Below are 19,635 nucleotides of genomic sequence, written 5' to 3'. Positions count from 1 at the left end.
GTCATAAATTCGAATAAAACAACTTTTGTTTTTGGGCCATTTTGCCTCACAGCACCCTGCGTGTAACTTCTGCCGTGTATAGGCTGTAAAACAATACACTTTAAGCCAAATCCTTCTCAAAACTATCATAAAAGGCTGCACAGTCAGGACCAGGTTATGTAAGAACTTTCCGTGCGAGGCATTAAACTGTTCGGACGTCTGGTTCCTATCACCACCACTGTGACTCTAGTTTCTCTACAGTAGTACATTTCACATCAAACCACTGAAAAATCAGTGGCTTTCTCCTTTAAAAGAAGAGCCTCGGCGAGGATAACTGCATGCGATGGCACGTTCACGTTAAAATCCCATAATCATTCCAAGCCTGAGGCTTATTATTAGTAACCACCTGGAATACAATGCAAGCTGGTTGACATAGTCTTAGCGCATACCAACATAACAGAGGTTTTGCTGTTTAAGGGCTCTTTAAAAAGAGTCATTTTGAGGTTTTCCTATAATATCATTGACAAATGACTATTTTCCGTGGAAAAGTTTCGGCAGCAGATGCTTATCGTCCGTTTTAAGGGCCAGCAGGAGACTTGCGTGATGTTGTACCATGACCAGAAGCTGACTCAGATGTTCTGGTTTCAACAAACAGCAGCAGTTGTTTGTTTTCCGTAGGCCTTTGTGTAAGGAGGGATCGGATCTTCTTCTTCTTCTTCTTCTTCTTCTTCTTCTTCTTCTTCTTCTTCTTTTTTTTTTGAAAACAATGGTGTTGATGACACCGAGCTTTGTAATCTCACAAATGGGCCTCTCGCGCGTTTATGAAGCGAGGTTGGGTCATGAAACTATAGGCAACAAAGTGTCTTCCCGCCAAACCTAAAGCCATTTTGTAAGGTGATCATCATTTTAGGGGATGTTGACAAGGTTCATGGAAGGTAAGTGGCGCCATTATGCTAGAATGACACTGTGCCCATTTTCAAATGGGCTCTCATCAAACGCCGTACATGTTTTTACGGCCTGGGCCTGGAGGGCGTCTTTAAAGCCTCATTACGACCCACTTTCGCAGCGCGCGGCAATAAAAACCCCCGTCGTTAGAATGAGGTCACCTGTCGAATTAGGGAAAACAGGAAAACGGATCTTTCAAAAAAGGCAAAAACGGATTGCATTTTTTGCAAAGATAAACAAGGAAGGCGTGAAACTGTGGAGGAGAATCCCATCCCACTGGAAGTGTGGATGTTCCACTGGGGTGGGTGTTATCTTTCATTAGCAAAAACAGCCTCATTTAGAGGGTCATGGAAAACAAGCATGCACGTCAACAGTATGTCCAATATAGTATAAAAAGAACGAATGGACGCTGTGGGATCTGAGGAAAACAGCCAAGACGCCCAGAACCTCTCAGGCTTGGCAGGTGTAGGACCACAGTCTCCAGATATGAAGGCCCTGCTGTTGGCATTGCTGTTGGTCTGCACGCTGTGTCCAGACACGGCCCGGTCCCAGAACGCCGTCCGGCTGTGCGGCCGCGAGTTCCTGAGGGCCGTCGTCTACACCTGTGGAGGGTCCAGGTGGAGGAGGGTCCCGTCCGAGCTTTCGGCAGAGGGTCAGTAATCATCAACTGGGAACTACACCGTGCTGGTGGTTTCAAGTTAACATAGGGAACGCATAAACTCTTTAAAAAGATGGTTCTTACCAGGTTCTTCAGTAACGAAAATGGTTCTATACAGAATCATGGACACCTAAAGAACCCTTTGCTTGACTGCATCGTGAAAAGGTTCTTTAGATTGATGGTGAATGTGCTGTAGATGGTTCTATATAGAAGCTTTTTGAAAAGGGCTCTATAAAGCACCAGAAACAGTTCAGTTCTCTTATTGCTAAAAGGTCAAGCTTGTAATAGAAGAAAGAAGAACCCTTTTTTGGTGCTATATAGAACCTTTTCCAAAATTCCCTCCAAAATAGGGGTCTATATAGAACCATGTGCAACCATGGGCGTTCCTGGAGTGTTCTTTGAGTGTTCGTTGTTCTATACAGGACCATTTTCTTTACTAAAGGACCTGGGAAGAACCATCTTTTTAAGTGTGTAGATTAGCTGTGTCCAGTTGCAGGCCTGGGCAGTTTGGTGAAGGACTAAAGCCCCTCCAGGACTGGAGCTGGACACTCCTGGCTTAGAAAATAAGATGTAATACTGTAAATTTACAGCATCTATTTTACAGTAAAAATGCCAGTTACTGTAAACGCTTTACAGCAACATACTAGACAGGGCAGTTTACAGTAATTTACTGGAAGTAGAGTTGCTAGTAAAATATTGTAAATTTACAGTGTGATGATGTCAGGTTACCCTAACACATCACCAAGACTGCAGTTCACCTTCCTCAATAAATACTGTGGTGAATTTTTTTATGACGGACACTTAACGGCATTAATTTAAACTTCTGCGGTCCACTACCTGAGGTCCAGGGGGATCCAGGTGAGGTCAGATCCAGGTCGCTGGCACCTGTGAAAGAAGAACATATAATGTTAAATACAGCCAGCTTAGCAGTTAAACATGCACCTATATGTATATATATATATATATATATATATATATATATATATATATATATATATATATATATAAAGATAACGGCTATTGTATGAATATTGGTGATTAATGTGTGGATTGTTTGTTCCATGGTCACCCCTAGACTGAATAATGGTATGACCCACCCAGAATTAATGTGGGAGGAGATACCAGGTTAAAAGGGAAGGGGGACAATGGAGGAGTTGAAGCAACAGAGCCGCTTTAGTTGTGTGTGAGACAAATGGCTGCTGGATGCTGAGTCATTGGAGTCAGCGGAGTCAGCGGAGTCAGTGGAGTCGTCTGGCTACAGCTTTGTGTTTTTGTTTTCTCGTGTAAATACTTTTGTACAATGAAACTTCAGAGCACCGTGGAATTGAGGCCTGATGTCCAAGAGCGTTGAATGGGGAGCCTCCAGACCACTTATTGACCACAGCACCAAAACACAAAGCCAGCAAATCGAAGCCAGGTCCACCTCCCCTGGTGGTCATTATACAGCCATATCAGCTGGAAAACCCCCCCAGTCAAACTGCATGTATTGTTGAGTGGGTTAACACATGCTCTACAGGGAACAGCACTAGCGTAATCCCATGCAGCGGAAAAAGCTTAAAGAAATAGTTTGGCCAAAATAAAAAAATGGTAAAATGTAATAATTTGCTCCTTTACTGTTCACTGGAGCTACTAGGCTAATACATGTAATGAGAGCCTACACCCACAAATTAGCATCACGCTAACTAAATCTTCACAAACCGGGTGGAGTTGGTCAGTAACGTCCATTAAGATTAAGTTTAAGTGACCCTTATTAGTCCCACAATGGCGCATTTAACCCATCTGTGAAGTGAAACACCACATACACACTAGTGAGCACACTTGCCCGGAGCGGTGGGCAGCCCAATCCGCAGCGCCTGGGGAACAGTTGGGGGGGTTAGGTGTCTTGCTCAAGGACACCTCAGTCATGTGGTGGTGATGGGAACCAGGGGTCGCTATGACTACAACACAAATATAGCCAATTTATTTACCATTCAGAACCACCAGAGAACCTACACATGACTTCTGAGTGTTTATACATAATGGTGGGGGCAGCACAGTGGCGTGGTGGGTAGCGCCGTTGCCTTACAGCAAGAAGGGCCTGGGTTTGAGTCCCCGGCCGGGCAACCAGGGTTCTTTCTGTGTTGCATGTTCTGCCAGTGTCTGTGTGGGTTTCCTCCCACAGTCCAAAGACATGCAGTCAGGTCAACTGGACGTGCTAAATTGCCCCTAGGTGTGTATGTGTATGTCTGTCTGTCCTGAGATGGACCGGTGACCTGTCCAGGGTGTATCCAGCCTTCTGCCCAATGACAGCTGGGATAGGCTCCAGCATTCCTGAGGGAGAAGCAGCTTAGAGGATGGATGTATGTGTGTGTGCTACTGGTGGACAGTCATCAATCGGAAATAAGGCTTTCTTTGGGGACTATTTTGCCTCACAACACCCTGCATATACACCTCTGCCATGAATGGTTTCGAATACATTTTAAGTTTTATCACAAAAATATCATATAACAATGTCTCATGTATTACGCAGCGTATTACTAACCACTTCATGCGGTAACTTTCTGCGAGGAGCTTTTAGAGGTGGACGTCTGGTTCCTATCACCACCACTGTGAACAGTTCTTACTATGAATTTCTCCAGATCTCTCTGAATGGCTCATCTTAACCGTTTAATTATGTCGAAATTTTTGAAAAATCTGTGGATTACCTCTCTTACGACTCAACACGGATCGAGGCGAGCTTGTGTTGCTTTAGACATACAGTTTGAGCTCCGCTGACGGTTCAAACGGATCTACTTCTTGGCTTCATGCATTAGCCTCGTTGCTCAAGTATATAAGCATACTTACGACACTTAACATGTCTCAGCTGCACGTCACCAACCACGTTTTACTACGTCTTTACGTTTTAACGTCACGCACACAGGCTCAGAAAGAAGGCCTGACTCGATGTTTAGGCCTCAAATGTCAAGGAGACATTATACTGACGAAGATTTGATGACAACGGCAGATAATTCACTCACATCCTCGGAAGACGGTCCTTCACCAAGTTGTTCTCTTTGAAATCTCTTTCAATCATCATATTCATCCACTCAGGGAAGGGGGCTGAAGCACAGCCCCTGCTACAAAATGTTTTTCCTCACGCTGCGTGCAGTTACACATTTCCACCACAGAGGTCTCCAAATCCCCAAATCTTACACAGTGCAGCTTTAAGAGCTTTAAGGGAGCATGCTGTGTTGTTTTTAGGTGGCTGAACTATACCTTTAAAAGGTGACGACAAAAATACGTTTAGATGCTTTAATTCAGACATAAACTTTTCTTTACAGATACTGATCCAGATGCCGGACAGGCGTCAGAGGTCACCATGGAAACGGGGCGACTCAGGAGGAGTCTGGACACGGTGCTGCCGGCGGTGTGCTGCAATGTTGGCTGTCGAAAAAACGACCTGGCTCTCATGTGCTGAAGAGAGAAACGGAAATAACGTGAATAATAATATGAAAGACTCGGTGATGTTCAGAGGTCGCAGTGAGAGAAAAAACACTGCCCTTTCACTGTGCTGCTGTAAAGTGAACATGCGGTCACTAGTTTCATTTGAATGATAAAACCAAAGGCTCTGTTGAGCTACTTTCACTTGTCCAGGGCAATTATTGATACAATTTTTCTTTTTTCTTTTAATTTACTGAAATGTATGCAAAAAAGGAGTTGTATTATGATGCTCATACACAAATACAAAGGAGGCTCGAATATCTGCTTTTAATTCAAAAGAAGAAAGAAACCATGCAGCAAATTGATTGTCAGATAAATTAGAAACATTTCTCTCGTTTCCTAAAATAACGATTTTAAAAATGTATTAAGCTCTAACCCATTAAAGGTGCTGGGACAAAAACATGTATACATTTCGTCTTTGCAATTTGAACAAAATCGTGTTGGCTGCATATAAAAATAACTGGGCCTCCATATCCCTTTATCCCATGAAAAAGAAGTATTTTAACTTTCAGGTTTCCCTACATTATATTTTACCGTCATAATGACACCACTTCATGATTTCACCCAACAAACTACAGCTAAGCCTACCACGTTTGCAGAAACAATAGGTGATAAATAAAGTTTCGACTATGTAAATAATATTATTGAACATTAAACCTTTGTTTTTAAAGGCTTTTTTTTTGCTATAATAGGGTGTTTTTTTCACTGGAACCTTTGGAACCAGAAAACTGGAACTGAGTTTGAGGTTTTAGAGGGGAGAACTGCCACTCTGTAATGTGTTTCAGATTTGTCTAACCCTAGAGGGCGCTCCTGAGCAAGTCCAGAAGGAGTTAATGGGTTAACATGGTGCAGCAGGAACGCTTTCATTTCCTGAACAAGAGCATAAAACATTTTAACACCGCTTACATTTTTTAATTCCAGAACTTTATAATGGCACCTCATATATGTTCTCTCAGCCAATGAGCTGCTCCTCTCCGAACCAATCAGCACTCAGTAGTATTAATGTTAACCAATCAGCACTCAGTAGTAGTAATGTTAACCAATCAGCTCTCAGTAGTAATATTAACCAATCAGCTCTCAGTAGTAATGTTAACCAATCAGCTCTCAGTAGCAGTAATGTTAACCAATCAGCACTCAGTAGCAGTAATGTTAACCAATCCGCACTCAGTAACAGTCTAACCAATCAGCTCTCAGTAGCAGTAATGTTAACCAATCAGCACTCAGTAGCAGTAATGTTAACCAATCAGCACTCAGTAGCAGTAATGTTAGCCAATCAGCACTCAGTAGCAGTAATGTTAACCAATCAGCACTCAGTAGCAGTAATGTTAGCCAATCAGCACTCAGTAGCAGTAATGTTAACCAATCAGCTCTCAGTAGTAGTAATGTTAACCAATCAGCTCTCAGTAGCAGTAACACTAACCAATCAGCTCTCAGTAGCAGTAATGTTAACCAATCAGCACTCAGTAGCAGTAATGTTAACCAATCAGCAGTCAGTAGTAGTAACACTAACCAGTGAGCACTGAGTAGTAGTAATGTTAACCAATCAGTACTCAGTAGCAGTAATGTTAACCAATCAGCTCTCAGTAGCAGTAATGTTAACCAATCAGCTCTCAGTAGTAGTAACACTAACCAGTCAGCACTCAGTAGTAGTAATGTTAACCAATCAGCACTCAGTAGTTGTAATGTTAACCAATCAGCAGTCAGTAGTAGTAACACTAACCAGTGAGCACTGAGTAGTAGTAATGTTAACCAATCAGCACTCAGTAGTAGTAATGTTAACCAATCAGCACTCAGTAGTAGTAATGTTAACCAACCAGCAGTCAGTAGTAGTAACACTAACCAGTGAGCACTCAGTAGTAGTAATGTTAACCAATCAGCACTCAGTAGTAGTAATGTTAACCAATCAGCACTCAGTAGTAGTAATGTTAACCAATCAGCACTCAGTAGTAGTAATGCAGTAAAAGGGCTAAAACAAAAATTTTGAATAGTTTTTTAACTACTTAACCATTTATTCTCTAAGGTCTCATAATGAGAAATATTAGTAAATACTAGTAAGATTTTCTCATAATTGCCCACCAGTAACACCCACTGGATGCTCCAGGCCTGACTATAGCGGTCTGCAGTTTTGGACACAGCCATGCTTTTTATCAAAGCCCACATTATTAGGTGCCTACACGTCAGCAGGGCTCTGCAAGAAACCAGTAAGAAGGCTCCACCCCTCATGGCCCAGCTGATAATCTTCAAAGGGCCTATATCACAGAAACTTTCCTTCATTTTAAAATTAAGGAGTTTGATGTAATATGTAAGCATTTAAAGTTTGAAAACATATCATACCAGCGTTCACACCGTCCATGTATGGAAAGGAGGCTGCAAAAACTGTTTTGAGTCCATTGTGGTTGTGATGTCACAAGCATGAGCCCATTTACACATGAACACCAATTTAGCCTACAGCCCTTTAGCCCTACCCATTTGCACTGATGTGTTTCAGCCTGGACTGCTTCTTGAATGAGGGCAACCAATCCTAACTGAGGTCATTTACATATATCAGTCTTAAAGGCACAGTAACAAAGTATTTGGAAAATAGTCATGTATAAATTAATTACGACTGTTTTTGGTACAAACCATAAAAGATGTTATAAGTGGATCTAACTTAAAAAATATATATAATAATAATAAAAAAAAACATTTTAAAAGCCCCAAACAGCCCAAAATGTAAAATAGGGGCCCTTTAAAGACCTCTCACTCCTTAGAGAATCTCCAGGCTGCTGAATGTTGCGCTGATATGGACGTTATGATGTTCACAGGCTTGACGTGTTGAGCATCGAGCCAAGAACCATCATTCGAAATAGACGCCGTAGACGTTGGCGATGGCGAAGAGTGAGCTGTTTTTGAACGTGTGAGAGGAAAAGGTGTCGCTGGCTGCGTCCCACAGGCACCGGCTCCCCATGCGCATGTTCTGGCCCGTCAGCTGACCGATGCTGATCAGCACTATGATCTTGTAGCGAGGGATCATCATGTCTTTCACTCGAGCCTTCACCACCTAAAAACAGCAAAACAAGAAGAGCTTCATAAGCAGCTGAGTCAGAGGTGATGATTCCAGAATTAGAGTCACTTTCCTCCATAGCCCCAATGCTGAGACATGTTTAGTGTCTGAAATTTGATTCGTTAATGCTGCACTGGAGTCATGAGGCTAATGGAGCTACGACGTAATGGACATATGGAAGGTGGGGGGCCAATTAGCATGAAACAAACTACACGTTAAAATCACACACCTGCCTAAAACTGCGTCAAGTAAGACTTGATTGTGTATTTTCTGACATTGGCTGTGTTTACATGCAAAGACTTTTGCCAATCCGATTGAAGACAACTGGATTACAGATGAAGACTGAGGTGTTTATTCTCACTCTATTCAACAAACTGATGGAAAGTCTTTGTTTACATGCTCACTACAAGTAATCCGATGCAAAATGACACACGTGTGTGGAGGAACGCTTAGAGTAAACGTTACCATGACAGCGAGCATCACGAGTCCAGTCAGAGTGAGATGAGCAGCAGTGAGCAGTGTTTGTGTTTTTAACTACTTTAAAATGACGTCAGACTCAGGAAAACGTCCTTCACGTGTCCTTATTAAAGAAGGTCGAGAGGAAGACGTCGTGTTCTGAGACACATAAGCTGGACGTCCGTCCCACCGCCGTCTTTTAAAGATCAGAGCATGAACTTCGTCTCCTCTGCAGACCAGTTTCTGCTCCGCCGTGTTGAACGGGTGACGCGACGCACATGCAGAACGGACTGAAACTTTCCGATAGGGAAAGTAATCGGATACAGACGTTTACACGGATATTATTCTTCTATTTAACTGATCATTTACAGGATTACCCGCCTCGTTCAATCGGACAGAATTTGTATTCCAAACGGACTCAATCGGAATAGTCTAGTCTAGGTGGTTACATGGACGTATTCTATTCCAATCGAGCTATTAGTCGGATTATTAGGCTGCATATAAATGTGGCTATTGTTATCTATGAACTGAACCAAAAGTATGCAGCATAGCTAAAAACAAAAGTAGCTATCTTGGATACGTGAACGTAGCCTTTGTCTCATGAAGCAACCTCTGGAGGCCAAATGTGACTGGTCACCTACGTTTGGAGTAAGGAAGAATGATGCAAATATGTTTTGATGCCACTCTAATGAAAGGCAGAACCACAGCACCTCTGATATGGTTTTGGTCATCTGTCTGCACAACTCTGCCTCATACTTCTCCTCCTGCAGGTAGTTGGCCAGTACGTCCTTCAGGATCTCCTTCACCGTCAGCACAGGAAAGCGCTTTGCGGGGCCTTCACAAGCATCCGAGGCATAAAGAAACAAGAACAAAGAAAGCTGGGTTAAGCTCAAAGCTAAGGTTTTGCAATATGTACTAAATACACATACACTAAATATATAGACACCCAGCCTAATTACTGCGTTCAGGTGTTTCAGGCACAACCATTGCTAACAGGGGTATAGCCCATAGCCACGCAATCTTCCTAGACAAACGCTGGCAGTAGAATGGGTCGTACTGAAGAGCTCAGTTTGTGAAACTTCTGTCCTGCTAGATCTGAACCCGGGCAACTGTAAGTGCTATTATTGTGAAATGGAAGCGTCTAGGACCAACAACAGCTCAGCCACCATGCAAAGTAAAAGTAAAAATACCCCATTTTCTGTTGCATCACTCACTGCACAGTCCCAAACTGCCTCTGAAAGCAACAACAGCACAAGAACTGTGCATCGTGAGCTCAAAGAAATGGCTTTCCATGGCCGAGCAGCTGCACACAAGCCTAAGATCCCCGTGGAGTGGTGGTAAGCATGCTGGAGCAAAGGAAATGTGTTCTCTGGAGTGACGATTCACGCCTTACTATCTGAAAGTCTGATGGGCGAATCATCCACCTACCGCAATGCACAGTATAAACAGTAAAGTTTGGTAGAGGAGGGATAATGGGCTGGGGCTCTTTTTCAGGGTTTGGGCTCTCAGTTCCAGTGAAGGATGATGTTAAAGATACAGAACAAAGACATTTACACAATTATAGGCTTCCAATTTTGTTGCAGTAGTTTTGGGAAGACCCTTTTCTGGTTTCAGCATGACTGAGCCCCTGTGCACAAAGCAGCTCCATAAAGACATGGTTTGAGCAGTTTGGTGTGGAGAAGCTCCAGTGGTCTGCGCAGAGCCCTGACCCTTAACCCCAATGAGCATCTTTGGGATAAACTGGAACATTGACTGTGAACCAGACCTTCTCATCCAACATCAGCCTGACCTCACAAATGCTCTTTTAACTGACCATGCGCAAATTCCCACAGACACACTCCAAATAAGAATCACTTAATCGTAATCTTAGGGAACCAGCCTTGGTTTGATCCCCTGAGTCGACAGTATGTGACTGATGTGACCTTGAGCGAGACACCTAACCCCCAACTGCTTCCCGGGCGCTATTGATAGGGCTGCCCACCGCTCTGGGCAAGTGTGCTCACTGCCCCCTGGTTTGTGTGTGCATTCACTAGTGTGTATGTGGTGTTTCACTGCATGGATGGGTTAAATGCGGAGATGAAATTTCCCCCTTGTGGGACTAATAAGCAGTGGTGGACAGTAACTGAGTAAATGTAATTGGTTTCTGTACTTTAGTATTTTTGGTGTATCTGTACTGAAGTTTCTCCGTTCTGGGCGACTTTTTCCTTTCACTCCACTACATTTCAGAGTCTAATATCCGACTTTTTCCTCCTACATTTTGAGAAATCTGTCGTTCCTTTTGATTTCTGTGTGTATAAAAACGTCACATGTCAAAACGAAAGAAGCGCAAAGCCAGAGCACCAATCAGGGCCCAGCGGTCACTTTGTTTAGAGCTGGTTTTGACCTGTTGGTCATACCGACCCAGTGCAGCACGCGGTTCAACGTCAGCGCAGCAGCGTAAAACTTTGGGAGAGTCTGTTCAACATAAATGATGAACTAACCTAACTTTGTGTAAATAGAGCACAATATAGAAATATGTCCACATATGCAGTCGAGACTGACGCGGCTTTTTTCTGAATTTCTACAAACACCATTTCATTTTATAGTAAATGAGTTTGGGCTGGTTTATGTTTATGAACAGACGCCTACAGATCAACATAGTAAAGGAGCTCATCTGTGATCCTGAGTTTAAAGCCAGTTTTTATTCAACTTAAACTTGGAACTAAGTTGTAAATAAATCTGAAACTGAAACTTTGCTCGTGTGTAAAAAGTGATTTCAGAGCCACTCGGTTCTCCCTGATGGAAACTGTTTACCTTCAGTGTTTTGTGCTTCTGATCATTTTAATAGACGTCAGCGTCACTAATTAATGACGTTCTATTAAAAGACTGGTTTACCAAGAGAGACGCTGGAGGACTTTCACCTGAAATGAGTTCATGAAGCCAGTCTGGTTATAAAAATGATAACAGGACATCAGAGCCAGAATTACTCTTTTAGTACTTTTACTTTATACTTAAGTACATTTGAAGGGAAATACTTTAGTACTTTTACTCAAGTGGAGGTCTAAAGGGAGGAGCTTCTACTTTTACTGGAGGGATATTTTACCTTGGGTGTCTCCACTTTAACTCAAGTACATGATTTGTGTACTTCGTCCACCTCTGATAATAAGGGTCACAAAATTTTTTGGAATGCTTCCCAGAAGAGTGGAGGCTGTTATAGCCACAAAGTCGGGGTCATCTCGGTACTAATGCATGGTTTTAGAGTGTGATGCCCAACAAGCTCATACAGCTGTGATGCTCAGGTGTCCATACTTGTGGCTAGAGAGTGTATACGTGATATCATCTCACACACATGATTACTTGAGCTGGACCCTAAAAGGGACTAAATATACAGTGTCTATTTCTCTGGACTTATGCCTCAATACACCACAGGCAAGTTATAGACATTCAGAGGAAAAGGAAATAGGCCTCACCGAGCTGATAGGTGTTCTCCATCTGCACTGTGGGTCGGGGGTTATCATCATGGTGACCATGCTCATCGATATAGGACACAGTACTGATGGAGCTATAGAGGGAAACCACAGACACAGGAAACTGCGGCTTTAATTCATGTTTATCAAAACACACCATCTCAATGATGCACTTGAAGCACGAAAATGGAACTTAATATAGCAGGCAACATTTTCTACAGCTGCAGCAACAGCTTTAATACTCTTCCAGTGTTTAATATGATATTTACATGGGAGAAAGATAGAGACCATACACTGTGTAATATATATATATATATATTTATCGCTGCTGTCGGAAAAAAACTTTTTTTGGCATATTTTGAAAATCCCTGCTGTGTTAAAGTCATGACGAATGGACCGAAAGAAACGGTCCCCAAAATGACTTTGATATATTTGAAAATATCTGGTTCCATTGATTTACATTAAAATTACAGCGTGTTTTTTCCTTCTCCTGTAAAGTTACAATTTTTTGAAATATGAGGTTTTGTTCCAGCAGCAGCGATATAAATACAACCCCAATTCCAGTGAAGTTGGGACGTTGTGTAAAACATAAATAAAAACAGAATACGATGATCTGCAAATCCTTTTCAACCTGTATTCATCTGAATACACTACAAAGACGAGATATTTAATGTTCAAACGGATAAACTTTATTGTTTTTCACAAATATTCACTCATTTTGAATTTGATGCCTGCAACACGTTCCAAAGGAGTTGGGACAGGGGCAACAAAAGCCTGGGAAAGTTGAGGAATTCTCAAAAAACACCTGTTTGGAACATTCCACAGGTGAACAGGTTAATTGGAAACAGGTGAGTGTCATGATTGGGTATAAAGGGAGCATCCCTGAAAGGCTCAGTCGTTCACAAGCAAGGATGGGGCGAGGTTCACTACTTAGTGAACAACTGCGTGAGCAAATAGTCCAACAGTTTAAGAACAACGTTTCTCAACATGCAACTGCAAGGAATTTAGGGATTTCATCATCTACAGTCCATAATATCATCAAAAGACTCAGAGAATCTGGAGAAATCGCTGCAAGTAAGCGGCAAGGCAGAAAACCATCACTGAATGCCCGTGACCTTCGATCCCTCAGGCGGCACTGCATTAAAAACCCACATCATTCTGTAACGGATATTCCCACATGGGCTCAGGAACACTTCAGAAAACCACTGTCGGTGAACTCAGTCCGTCGCTCCATCTACAAGTGCAAGTTAAAACTCTGCCATGCAAAGCGAAGCCAAATATCAACACCACCCAGAAACGCCGCCGGCTTCTCTGGGCCGAGCTCATCTGAGATGGACTGACGCAAAGTGGAAAAGTGTCCTGTGGTCTGACGAGTCCACATTTGGAAATCATGGACGTCGTGTCCTCCAGGCCAAAGAGGAAAAGGACTGTCTGGATTGTTTTCAGCACAAAGTTGAAAAGCCAGCATCTCTGATGGTGTGGGGGGGTGTTAGTGCCCATGGCAGGGGTAACTTGCACATCTGTGAAGGCCCCATTAATGCTGAAAGGTACATACAGGTTTTGGAGCAACATCTGCTGCCATCCAAGCAGCGTCTTTTTCAGGGACGTCCTGCTTATTTCAGCAAGACGATGCCAAGCCACATTCTGCACATGTTACAACAGCGCGGCTTCGTAGTAAAAGAGTGCGGGTACTAGACTGGCCTGCCTGCAGTCCAGACCGGTCTCCCATTGAAAATGTGTGGCGCATTATGAAGCGCAAAATACGACAACGGAGCCCCCGGAATGTTGAGCAGCTGAAGCTGTACATCAAGCAGGAATGGGAAAGAATTCCACCTACAAAGCTTCAACAATCAGTGTCCTCAGTTCCCAAACGCTTATTGAGTGTTAAAGGAAAGGTGATGTAACTCAGTGGGAAACACGCCCCTGTCCCAACTTCTTTGGAACGTGTTGCAGGCATCAAATTCAAAATGAGTGAATATTTGCAAAAAACAATAAAGTTTATCTGTTTGAACATTAAATATCTCGTCTTTGTAGTGTATTCAAGTGAATATAGGTTGAAAAGGATTTGCAAATCATCGTATTCTGTTTTTATTTATGTTTTACACAATGTCCCAACTGGAATTGGGGTTGTGTGTATATGTATATATATATTTACTCTCTATATGGATAAAAGTATTGGGAGGACACACCTCCTAATTCAGGTATTGAGGTGTTTCATTTAGTCTCATTGCCAAAGGTGTATAAAATCAAGCTTCTAGCCCTGCAGTCTCCCCTCACACACATTGGAATGCGTCACTCTAAAGAGCTCAGTGAATTCGAGTGTGGTGCTGTAATAGGACGCCACTGTTGCAACAAGTCAGTTTGAGAAATTTCTTCCCTGCTAAATATTCCACGATCAACTGTGAGTGGCGTTACTGAAAAGTGGGAGCGTTTAGGATCCACGGCGACTCCATGAAGTATCGGACCACGTAAACACGTTACAGAGAGGGTCGCCGAATGCTGAGGAGCATAGGGCATAAAAGTCACCAACGCTCTGCTGATCAATAACTGCGGAGTTCAAACCTCCTATGCCATCAACATCAGCACACACACTGTGGAGCTTCACGGCAGGGTTTCCGACTTCATATTGATGCCTACGGATTTAGATTGGAATTTAAAAAAGCTCCTGCAGCTGTAATGTGTAGGTGTCCCAATACTTTTGTCCACATGGTGTATACATACATATAGTACATATTGTGCTATATTACCTATATCGTGCAAACAAGTTATTTTAAGAGAACAGAAAAGAGAAATGCAGCTCTACACCCTTTAAAAAGATGGATGGAGTTCTACGTAGAACCATTTTCATGCCTAAAAAGGTTCTTCGTGTGGTGAACTGGTTCTTCAGATTGATGGAGAATGGGTTGTATATGGTTCCATATAGAACCGTGTTAAAAATGGGACCAAAAGGGGTTCTTCTACTGTGACAGTGGTTGGTGTAGTGTAGTGGGTAACGCCTCTGTCTACGCCACGCTGCAGACTGGGGTTCTAGACAAGCCCCCTACACTGCACCAATAAGAGTCCCTGGGCAAGACTCCTAACACCGCCTTGGCCTGCCTGCGTAAAACGGTGAAACTGTTAGTCGCTCTGGAGAGCGGCAGCCGAGTGACTTCACATCATCGCAACAGAAGAACCACTTTTGATGCAACACAGAACCATTCTCCAGAAAGGTTCTACACCATACACAGAACATTTTAGCATGCAGGTGGTTCTACACAGAACTCACCATGCATCTAAAGAAAACCATCCCATCCTAAAGTACTCTTTAAGAACCACTTTTACTGAGAGTACCTTCAAATGTATGGGAAATAACGCGTTTCGTGATATCTGGAGTAGAACATCAAGAGCGAGAAGAACTTACTCCTTGGTTCTGCCAACTGGCTCCTTGGCCCTGACCTCATGGCTGCCCAGGGAGGACACGCTCCCTCTCTTCTTCAGCAGGCGGGCGGCCTTCTCTTTAGCCAGGTCTGACATCTTTAATCTCCGGCTTTACTTTCCAGACGCGGTCTGAGCGCTGCTGCTTTAAGCCTAACCGCTTATAAACCCAAGAGCTGAGAAAAACACACAGACATGCTGAACAACTGACCCCGCAGCGCGACGAGCCTGTGTTGTCGCACCGTGTTGCCCTGGCAACGGCGGGGGGGAGAGGGAGGGGCCAGAGCAGTATGCAAATAGAGTAAGGGTCGAACTCTGCGCTACGATTGGTTAGTTTGACCCCATTTCCCGCGCCAGGATTGGCTAATAAGACCCTCCACCGGGGAATAGAATAGAACGGCAGAGCTCCTAGCCAACCCAAGCGCGCATTCACAGTGCCCTCATTTGCATACAGTGCTCTGCCCGCCTCTTCTCGCCAAACGGTGCAAGAAAAATAAATAAATAACTTGGATTTTTTTCCCCCTGAATTTCTTTCTGCATTCATACAGAAATCTGGCATATGGCCATGTGTTTGTTTATTTATTTGGTTGTGTATTTTATTTTATATTTACTTTATTCGCTACATGTGAACGTCTGTCCGGTCCTGTGTGACCTCCTGCACCCAAAACCAAATGCCTTGTATGGGTAAGCAGACCCGGCCAATAAAGCTAGATTCTGGTTCTGATATAGGGGAATATGTACACACACACACACACACACGGTGTGAATATACATGTCAAATAATTGTGAATTTACATATTGACATATTATGAATGTATATTCATAATATATGGATCCTACATAGACGTCCAAATAACCAAGTCCAAATACAGTATCTGTGTTCTACTCAAAGTTTTAAAGCTTTTCAATTAATGAAGTGACCCTTATTAGTTCCACAACGGGGAAATTTCACCGCCGCATTTAACCCATTCGTGCAGTGAAACACCACATACACACTAGTGAACACACACACACTAGGGGGCAGTGAGCACACTTGTCCAGAGCGGTGGGCAGCCCTATCCACAGCGCCCGGGGAGCAGTTTGGGGGGGTTAGGTGTCTCGCTCAAGGACACCTCAGTCACGTGCTGTCGCCTCTGGGAATCAAGCCGGTTCCCTAACCTCCAGCCCACGACTGTCCAAATTTGATTACGTGGCTACACCAATAATTTCACAGTGGAATCCTTAAACAGAGCCAATGTAGTGATGGCCCTGAACAGACAAGCAAACGTACAAAGCATGAAGATAAACTGAAAGACAAGTGCTTTATGTTTGGGTTTTTTTTTTTTATTTTGTGTCGATACATTACATAATGTTCCGCTTTTGATATACCTATCATTTTTCGACCTTTATATTGTCTTAAAACCTGGGAAGGACATATCCTACACATGAAATGTTTGCATATTCCGTTTTCTCTGTGATGAACACGATGCAAGTTAACCAGCCGACAAATACAAGTATTAACTCTCACGCACGGAGGAAACCTCTGGGATGAAAACTTAACGGACACAGGACGGTTCTGCGGAATGGTACGTACATGACTTTAGCGGCACGGATCGTCCACAGGGAAAAGTCCCCTTTCAGGTCAAATAAGGCCGACGAAAAACATCATCAAGTCCACTTAATTCCATGACAGCCATTGTACAGCATACAGTTCCCCAACAACCCAGATTCATCGTCAAGAACGTGAAGAACGTTCTGTCCATGCCAGGAAAATTCGCATTCATAATTACAGTGATTATTTGAGGCTTTCGTGTACAAGTTCATTCCTCTTACGCTAAACACAGTCCGATCACTTTAGACATTCGGTTTTAGCTGTTAGGCTAATGGAGCTAACAGGTAATGGAAATCTTTCTGGTTGACACAGGTTGCGTCCCAATTCAGGGGCTGCATCCTTCAGAGGACGCGGCCTACGAAGGCGTGCCCTGTAAAGGCTGAACCGAAATGAGTTCGCTCTATGGCGGATTTCCTGATCGCATCACAGCACCAGTGCTCCCTTACCGGTCCATCATGAAACGCAGCTCCTGTCAAGTTCTGTTAAAGTTCTTGAAAGACGTTTAGTTTAGTTTAATTTTTCATTCATCAGAGCTGGAGATGCTGCTCTCTGTCGGCTCTTTGCTCCCTAAAACAAAACAAAACGATTTGCTTCAGACCACATTGGCTTTTTTAACATTTGCATCGTTCGCTCTTCAGCCGCCGTTCGCTCTTCTGCTAACGCAGCCATGCTCTTGATTCCTCGCCAGCACACAATGAACCTTGAGATGTTGGCTGGCAAAGGATCCACTGGTTGTTGCCATGGAAAACAGATCTTGTGGAGAAAATCACCACTTTCTAATGTCTTCCAGGTTTCTCAAACACTAGAGGGCGCTCCTGGGCGAGTTCAAAATGAATGGGTTAATATGGAGCACTTAATGGAGTAAAATCATTTATGAATGCTTAAAGATTGTTCAGCTGTTATATTTTTAAAGGCTTTTACAGCAGCTTTTAAACAGCACCTCATGTACGTCAGTGAGCATGAACAGCCAGTGAGCTGCTCCGCTCGCCAACCAATCAGCACTCAGTAGCAGTAATGCCAGCGTCCTGCTGCCCAAAACCCGTTTGCGGTAGAAAAAAATGAAACATACAGGTGAGGTTTATTTCTCTTTTAGTGAAATACATGAAAATGAGTGATTAGAAACTAGTCGAACTAGTTTTTAGTTGTTTAGCTCCATTTACTCCCATTCATTGAGGACCGTCTCGCAGGCGCCCTCTGCTGTTTAGCAGTCTTATTTTTGATATAATGGGGGAAAGCGGAAGTGGCCAGGCTCCTCATAAACCAGCTCTGATAGAAAAGGACGTGTTTCTCGGCCGCATATGAAGGAGCCTTCGAAATGCGACAGCTCAGCCGTGCTGCTGTGACGCAATCGGCCTCCGAATACAACCTCTGAAGGATGCAGCCCCTGAATTGGGACACAGCTGTAGACTTCCATTACACTAGCCTTGTGTCTCCAGCGCAAAGCTAAGAAAGCGAACGTCAAACACCCAACATACCAGGACCGACTGACTGCGTTTGGGGTGAGAGGAAAGTTGTGCAAATCAACCATTCCTTTAACACAATGCAGTGAACGGACAGTGGCTGGCATTCAAAAAGCAAATGATCCACATATCAACTTGGTACTGTGTTTATGGTCTAAACAGCACTGCAACCACAAAGCACTGTAAATAGAGACAACCGATTTCTTAATTTCCAAACTACTCGAGAATCAACAAATGCTTAAAATATGCCATAGCGTTGTACAGTACTAGCCAGGAGCGACTGGAAAGTGATTTGGGCTTCAGTTATAAAAAAAATGTCCATAACAATATGTTTATATAATGTGCAGAGTTAGAGTTTTCACAGGATAACAACAAACAAAAACAAGTGTGAAATTGAAATAAAGTGCTGTAATGAATTTAAAGACCATCAGTGAGAACGAAATGTAAAAAACAACAACAAAAAAAAAAAAAACACATCTTAATAACAATAATATAATAATAGTAATAATAATAATACATAGAAGCTCTATATCCATTCGGATATACATATAACAATTCTTATGTTACATTTATACACATTATTCTTCAATATTGCTACAGGAAAAATGTAAAAATAAATAAATAAATAAATAAATCCACATTGTGGAAAACCGAAACGGAGAACAGTTTTATACAGTGCATCTAACATTAAGGAACGACTTTTATTCAAACGTGTTTCAGTCAATGTATCAGTATTTGTTTCAAGAAGCGTGATAAGAAAACGAATAGGCGCTGCTTTTGAAAAGTGAATTCCAGAGTTGTACCAGCATCTCTTATCTAGCTATGTGTCTTGTCAGCATCACAGTTCAACCAAATGAACTCTCTAACCTCAGACATACTAAAAGTGTAATAAAATGAATACAAAATAAATCTCATACTGCTAGGGCACAGCGGCTGGAGCAACAGTGGGGCTTAGGCTTTTACACTGGTCACTTTTCTTATATTTATATTTTTTTTTGTTTATTTGTAGCAGGTCTTGACTAAATCTGGTCAGAGACCGCTGTCACTATTTATTTTTCAGTCAAAACGGTTTTGAAGTACAAGTTATTCATTTTTCAGTGTCAGACAAAGCAGTTATTTTAAGCAGAAGACTCAAAAGCATACCCATTCAGTGGTGTTGAGGTCTGGACTCTGGGGCGGTCAGT

At 42.8% G+C, this 19,635-nt stretch overlaps 1 protein-coding gene across 2 annotated transcripts; it reads right to left on the bottom strand.

The window, feature by feature from the left end:
• dynlt5 (dynein light chain Tctex-type family member 5) lies at nt 1-16,060 on the bottom strand. 2 transcript variants are annotated; one of them, XR_001858098.2, is made up of 6 exons: nt 15,387-16,060; nt 11,990-12,081; nt 9,251-9,375; nt 7,778-8,081; nt 2,420-2,467; nt 1-1,563 (listed from the first exon to the last, which is right to left on the bottom strand). XR_001858098.2 is itself a non-coding variant. In XM_017703412.2 (4 exons), exons 1-4 carry the CDS (start codon nt 15,497-15,499, stop codon nt 7,878-7,880), a joined length of 534 nt encoding a protein of 177 aa, XP_017558901.1. In that variant the 5' UTR covers nt 15,500-16,059; the 3' UTR covers nt 6,414-7,877. The 2 variants fall into 2 exon arrangements, 1 of the variants encoding a protein (XP_017558901.1); XM_017703412.2 differs by lacking the exons at nt 1-1,563; nt 2,420-2,467 and having other exon boundaries at nt 6,414-8,081; nt 15,387-16,059.
• Between the last annotated feature and the right edge of the window lie 3,575 nt (nt 16,061-19,635).

Source organism: Pygocentrus nattereri, chromosome 2, assembly GCF_015220715.1.
Source record: "Pygocentrus nattereri isolate fPygNat1 chromosome 2, fPygNat1.pri, whole genome shotgun sequence".
Lineage (NCBI taxonomy): Eukaryota > Metazoa > Chordata > Actinopteri > Characiformes > Serrasalmidae > Pygocentrus > Pygocentrus nattereri.
This window is presented reverse-complemented; position numbering and strand designations above follow the sequence as displayed.